Source organism: Entelurus aequoreus, linkage group LG05 (genome assembly GCF_033978785.1).
Source record: "Entelurus aequoreus isolate RoL-2023_Sb linkage group LG05, RoL_Eaeq_v1.1, whole genome shotgun sequence".
Classification (NCBI taxonomy): Eukaryota; Metazoa; Chordata; class Actinopteri; order Syngnathiformes; family Syngnathidae; genus Entelurus; species Entelurus aequoreus.
The window spans coordinates 422,501-430,000 of NC_084735.1; the positions used below are offsets into that span (position 1 = coordinate 422,501).

Consider the following 7,500-nt stretch of genomic DNA (forward strand, 5'->3'; position numbering starts at 1 on the left):
AAAAAAAAAAAATGTTAGCATGCTAAAAAAAAAAAAAAAAAAAAAAAATTAGCATGCTATCATTAGTATGCTAGCTCTTTTAAAGCTAATTTTGTTGGTTTACGCCTCAGTCATATTTTGGTACTTGTTGCATGCTAACTAAAATGCTAATTTTGCACCTCAGCGTCAAATATTTTGTTTAGTGACGAATGATAACTGTTAGCATGCTATCATTAGTATGCTAGCTTTTGTAAGCTAATTTTGCAGGCACACACCTCAGCGTCAAATATTTTGTCAAGTGACGAATGATAACTGTTAGCGTGCTATTATTAGCATGGTGGCTCTTTTAAAGCTAATTTTGTTGGTTTACACCTCAGTCATATTTTGGTACTTGATGCATGCTAACTTTAGTATGCTAGCTTTTCTATGCTAATTTTTTACCGCCGCGTCAAATATTTTGTTAAGTGACGAATGATAACTGTTAGCATGCTAAAAAAATAAATAAATAAATAAATAATTTAAAAAGTTAGCATGCTATCATTAGTATGCTAGCTCTTTTAAAGCTAATTTTGTTGGTTTACGCCTCAGTCATATTTTTGTACTTGATGCATGCTAACTTTAGTATGCTAGCTTTTCTATGCTAATTTTGCACCTCAGTGTCAAATATTTTGTTATGGGAGGAATGATAACTGTTAGCATGCTAAAAAATATTTTTTTTCGCATGCTATCATTAGTATGCTAGCTTTTCTATGCTAATTTTGCACTTCAGCGTCAAATATGTTGTTTAGTAACAAATGATAACTGTTAGCATGCTATCATTAGTATGCTAGCTTTTGTAAGCTAATTTTGAAGACATACACCTCAGCGTCAAATATTTTGTCAAGTGACGAATGATAACTGTTAGCGTGCTATTATTAGCATGCTGGCTCTTTTAAAGCTAATTTTGTTGGTTTACGCCTCAGTCATATTTTGGTACTTGATGCATGCTAACGTTAGTATGCTAGCTTTTTTTGGCTAATTTTGCACCTCAGCGTCAAATATTTTGACGAGTGACGAATGATAACTGTTAGCATGCTATCATTAGCATGCTAGCTTTTTTTAAGCTAATTTTGCAGGTATACACCTCTGTGTCAAATATTTTGTTAAGTGATGAATGATAACTGTTAGTATGCTATCATTAGCATGCTAGCTTTTTAATGCTAATTTTGTTGGTTTACACCTCAGTCATATATTGGTACTTGATAAATGCTAACGTTAGTATGCTAGCTTTTTTTAAGATAATTTTGCAGACATACACTTCAACGTCAAATATTTTGATATGGGAGGAATGATAACTGTTGGCATGCTAACATTAGTAGGCTAGCATTTTAAGCTAATTTTGCAGGCATACACCTCAGTCAAATTTTGGTACTTGATGCATGCTAACGTTAGTATGCTAGCTTTTCTATGCTAATTTTGCACCTCAGCGTCAAATATTTTGTCGAGTGACGAATGATAACTGTTAGCGTGCTATCATTAGCATGCTAGCTCTTTTAAAGCTAATTTTGTTGGTATACGCCTCAGTCATATATTGGTTCTTGATGCATGCTAACTTTAGCAGCCTAGCATTTTAAAGCTAATTTTGAAGGCATACACCTCAGCGTCAAATATTTTGTCAAGTGACAAATGATAACTGTTAGCGTGCTATTATTAGCATGCTGGCTCTTTTAAAGGTAATTTTGTTGGTTTACACCTCAGTCATATTTTGGTACTTGATGCATGCTAACTTTAGTATGCTAGCTTTTCTATGCTAATTTTGCACCTCCGCGTCAAATATTTTGTCAAGTGACGAATGATAACTGTTAGCATGCTATCGTTAGCATGCTAGCTCTTTTAAAGCGCTTTTCTCTAGTGACTCAAAGCGCGTTTACATAGTGAAAGCCAATATCTAAGTTCCATTTAAAGCAGTGTGGCTGGCACTGGGCGCAGGTGGGTAATCGGGGACATTGAGTCGGGGGGTGTGGCGGGCTCACCTCGTGCGGCTGCGGCATGGACACGCCCTTCTGCACCAGGAGCTTGATGATCTCGTAGTTGTTGGTGTGCGCCGCCAGGATGATGGGTGTGATGTCCGGGGTAAAGTCGGAGAACTGCTTGTCCAGTAAGATGGGCGGGACCTTGGAGTGAAAAGGGGCGGGGTTATTCCACACTTCTTTAGGTACACCACATGCTTGCATCAAGTAACAACATTTAATGTAGTTGTGGTAGAAATTTAGTGGGAATACTAAAAAAGCCAAAAATATATATTATAAATAAACAATATAATTAAAAAATATCAGCAAAATGAGGTTTAAAAAAAAAAAAAAAAGCTAGCATGCTAACAGTACTATGCTAACAATAGCATGATTACAGTTAGCATTAGTGAAATACCAAAATATATGACACTGAGGTGTATACCTGCTAAATTACCTACAAAATCTAGCATGCTAATGTTGTGCCGGAAAAATGTGTTCAAAAGGCTAACATTAGCATGCATCAAGTAGCAAAAAAGAACTGTGGATACCTACAAAATTAGCTAAAAAAAAAGAAGCCTAGCTTCCGAACATTAGCATGCTAAATGGTATCATTTGTCAAGTAGGAAAATATATCCGAGTTGTGTACCAGAAAAATGTGTTCAAAAGGCTAAAGCTAAAAAATAAACAGCTAGCTTACTAACATTAGCATGCTAAATGGTATCATTTGTCAAGTACAGAAAAATATCAGAGTTGTGTACTGGAAAAATGTGTTTGAAAGGCTAACATTAGCATGCATCAAGTAGCAAAATAGAACTGTGGATACCTACAAAATTAGCTAAAATAAATAAATAAATAAAAAATAAATAAAAATAACTCATGAACATTAGCATGCTAAATGGTATCATTTGACAAGTACGAAAATATATCAGAGTTGTGTACCGGAAAAATGTGTTCCAAAGGCTAACACTAGCATGCATCAAATAGCAAAATAGAACTGAGGATACCTACAAAATTTGCTAAAAAAAAGAAAAGAAAAGCTAGCTCATGAACATTAGCATGCTAAATGGTATCATTTGTCAAGTACGGAAAAATATCCGAGTTGTGTACCGGAAAAATGTGTTCAAATGGCTAACATTAGCATGCATCAAGTAGCAAAATAGAACTGTGGATACCTACAAAATTTGCTAAAAAAAAAAAAAAGCTAGCTTTCGAACATTAGCATGCTAAATGGTATCATTTGTCAAGTAGGAAAATATATCTGAGTTGTATACCGGAAAAATGTGTTCAAAAGGCTAACATTAGCATGCATCAAGTAGCAAAATAAAACTGTGGATACCTACAAAATTAGCTAAAAAATAAAATAAAATAAAATGCTACCTCATGAACATTAGCATGCTAAATGGTATCATTTGTCAAGTACGAAAATATATCCGAGTTGTGCACCGGAAAAATGTGTTCAAAAGGCTAACATTAGCATGCATCAAGTAGCAAAATAGAACTGTGGATACCTACAAAATTAGCTACAAAAAAAAAAAATTTAAATTAAAAAGCAAAAAATAAATAAATAAATACAAAAAATAAATAAAATGCTACCTCATGAACATTAGCATGCTAAATGGTATCATTTGTCAAGTACGAAAATATATCCGAGTTGTGCACCGGAAAAATGTGTTCAAAAGGCTAACACTAGCATGCATCAAGTAGCAAAATAGAACTGTGGATACCTACAAAATTAGCTAAAAAAAAAATTTAAAAAAATTAAAAAGCAAAAAATAAATAAATAAATAAATAAATACAAAAAATAAATAAAAAGCTAGCTCATGAACATTAGCATGCTAAATGGTATCATTTGTTAAGTAGGAAAATATATCCGAGTTGTGTACCGGAAAAATGTGTTCAAAAGGCTAACATTAGCATGCAAAATAGAACTTTGGATACATACAAAATTAGCTGGAAAAAAAAAAAGCTAGCTTACTAACATTAGCATGCTAAATGATATCATTTTTCAAGAAACAAAACATGAGGTATATATACCTGCAGAATAATGTTAATATTAGCATGCTAACAATTGTACAGCCCTAGGTTTATACAGCATGGGACATGGACAATTCATTAGGTACACATAGCGTACGTGTGTACCTAATGAATTGTCCCAGGCCTTGTAAGACGGAGGCAGCTCGTCTTCCGCCTCGCATCCCAACGACGTCGAGCCGACTGACAAGAGGCTCAAAGGTCAGGTCGGCTTTTGTCATCGTTCCAAAATACATTTCTTTGTCCGACCGTTGCCACGGGAACACATTTAATATCTGCAGCTCGGGAAAAAAAAGTAGCCCCACCCCTTTATGACCCACTTTAGCGTGGAAACATTTTCTCTGATAAAAAAGTATGACAGTATAAAAAAGTATGACAGACACAAAAAGTGCCGGTGGCACTTTTAAAGTGGAACAACTTGTACCACTCTGCGGGAATATTGATGAGCCTTTTTAAAGTCCAAAGGCAATATTGTAAGTCCCGCTGACACTCGGGGGAGAATTCTCATCAAATGTACTTTTAGCCACCGACTAATCACACAACTAAGGAAGCGCACACTTTTGAACGCTGTTGATGGATTGATGCACTCAGGCAGCTTGTTGCTAGGCAGGATTGGAGGGGCACAATCCCGTCTGCCCCAAAGCCCATTAAAGACAGTGGTCTGAAGATGGTAACACTTGTAATGTTTCAGCACAACCACTAGAGGGCGCCTTCCACCGACAAGACCACAGAACACACTTTTAATCTTAATCTCGTTATATGCAAATATAATGACAATAAAGTCCATTCTATTCTATTCTATTCTATTCTATTTACATCATGGAGAAAAGAGAAGTTTTGTTATTAAAAAAGTAGTGATTTTGAATCAAGAATCGTTTTTGAATCGGTACTGAATCGATTAAAAAAATCTAAAATTGTTTTAAAAAATTACTATATATATTTTTTATTTTTTATTTATTTTTTTTAATTTAATTTTATTTTAATTTTTTTATTTATTTATTTATTTTATTTTTTTATTTTATTTTATTTATTTTTTTTATTATTAATCGGTCCTGTCCTTTCCCAATTTACTTTAGAAAAGAGAAGTTTTGTTATTAAAAAAAGTATTGATTTTGAATCAAGAATCGTTTTGAATCAAGAATCGATTCTAAATCAATTTAAAAAAAAAAAAATTGTTTTAAAAAATCAACAAAAATTATATATATATATATATATATATATATATATATATATATATATATATATATATATATATATATATATATATATATATATATATATATATATATTTTTTTTTTTTTTTTTTAAATTGATCCTGTCCTTTCCCAATTTACTTTAGAAAAGATAAGTTTTGTTATTAAAAAAGTATTGATTTTGAATCAAGAATCATTTTGAATCGATTCCGAATCAATTAAAAAAATCAAAAATCGGTTAAAAAAAAAAATATATATAATGATTTATATATTTTTAAATGTATTATTATTATCATTATTTTTCATCTGTCCTGTCCTTTCCTGATTTACTTCAGAAAATAGTTTTGTTATTAAAAAAAAAAGGATTGATTTTGAATCAAGAATCGTTTTGAATCGATACAAAATTCAAACATCGATTTGAAAAAATAAATAAAAATTATTATTATATATATTTTCTAAAATCTGTCCTGTCCTTTCACGATTTACTTTAGAAAAAATATGTTTTGTTATTAAAAATGTATTACTTTTAAATCAAGAATCGATTCTGAATCGATCAAAAAATAAAAAATCAGTTAAAAAAAAACAACAACAAAAAACGGAAAAAAAACAATATATATTAAATATATATATATATTTATATATATATATATATATATATTTTTTTTTTTTTTTTTTTGAAATATGTCCTGCCCTTTCTTGATTTACTTTAAAAAACATAATTTTTGTTATTTAAAAAGTATTGATTGATCAGGCAGCTTGTTGCTAGGCAGGATTGGAGGGGCACAATCCTTTCTGCCCCAAAGCCCATTAAAGACCAAAAAAATAAATGTAATGTAATATAAGACAAATAAAGTTGATTTAATCAAGTATTTCTCAATTATTTTTTGTCCGGCCCCCCCTTGGGGTCTTAATTTTTTTCACGCCCCCCCCCCCCCCCCCCCCCTAAATTAAAATATAATTGATCAAATGAATTCCTTCATTTATTTGTACAAACTGATCTATGAGTTGTCTACGCGCCACCTAGCGGAAGACGTGTGTGTTGCACATAAGAAGTAGCGGTCAGATGATGAGAACACTTGTAATGTTTTAGCACAACCACGAGGGGGCACCCTCCCCCGTCAAGACCCCAGAACACGCTTTAAAAAAAAAGTTGTGTGATGTTGGCTTCACACAGGAGTCACTTTGGAACCAAAAATGCAAGAGAGCAATTTTGATTTGAAACGATTCTTAATCGATAAAAAAAACAAAAACAAACAAACCAAAAAATCATTGATTTTTTATTTATTTTTATGATTTTTTTTGTCTTGTCAAATCATATAGTTGATGTAGATGATCTATATCCACTGTACATATTTACTTTAGAATAGAGAAGTGTTGTTACTAAAAAAGTATAATTTGGAATCAAGAATCGAGAATCGATTCTGAATCGATCAAAAATCAAAAATCGGTTTGAAAAAATGTATAAAAATGATTATTAATATATAAAGGGAATAAGCGGTAGAAAATGGATGGATGGATATATATATATATATATATATATATATATATATATATATATATATATTTTTTTTTTTTTTTTTTTTTAATCCGTCCTATCCTTTCCCGATTTACTTTAGAAAAGAGAAGTTTTGTTATTAAAAAAAAGTAAAGATTTTTTAATCAAGAATTGTTTTGAATCGATTCTGAATCAATTAATAAATCAAAAATCAGTTTTAAAAAATCAATAAAAATTATTATTATATTATATTATATCAATTATCTTACATCTCCTGTTGCCTTTTTTCTATTTGACTTCATTAAATGTTTCATTAAACAAAACCAGTTTTATTTGAAGTAATATAGAAATGTAACACCCCTTTTCATCTGTTTTATAGAGGTAGTTAATTAAAGAACTACATAATATCGTTAAAAAAAGGATCGATTTTGAATCAAGAATCGTTTTGAATTGAAAATCCATTCTGAATGGACTCGTTACCCCCAAGAATGGAATCGTGCGCTGCCAAAAAGATTCACTGCCCTACGAAAATTGCCTGGGAAAAAAAAAAAATTATAATTATTTAAACTCACTTGAACCATTTCATACTGAAATATAACATTTATGAAATGTTAATAAATATCGAAAAATAATACATTCAAATTGATCAGCGACATAAACAACATAAAAATCACATTATCCAGCAAAACAAAAAGTATTTTGTTCAGATAGTTGATATTAAAAGGACAGTTTTCCAGTTGTGCTCGATAGTTGATATTAACAGGACAGTTTTCTAGTTGTGCTCATGATGCTGATACAACTGATATTTGAC

The 7,500-nt window shown here is 31.3% G+C and overlaps 1 protein-coding gene across 1 annotated transcript in view; it reads right to left on the bottom strand.

Moving 5' to 3' along the window:
• LOC133649997 (short transient receptor potential channel 4-like) overlaps nucleotides 1-7,500 on the bottom strand; it is a 56,055-nt gene that overhangs the window by 43,429 nt on the left and 5,126 nt on the right. Inside the window, exon 3 of the mRNA XM_062046714.1 lies at nucleotides 1,992-2,132. Coding sequence (XP_061902698.1) covers nucleotides 1,992-2,132 — 141 coding nt within the window. The remainder of the gene's footprint in view (nucleotides 1-1,991; nucleotides 2,133-7,500) is intronic.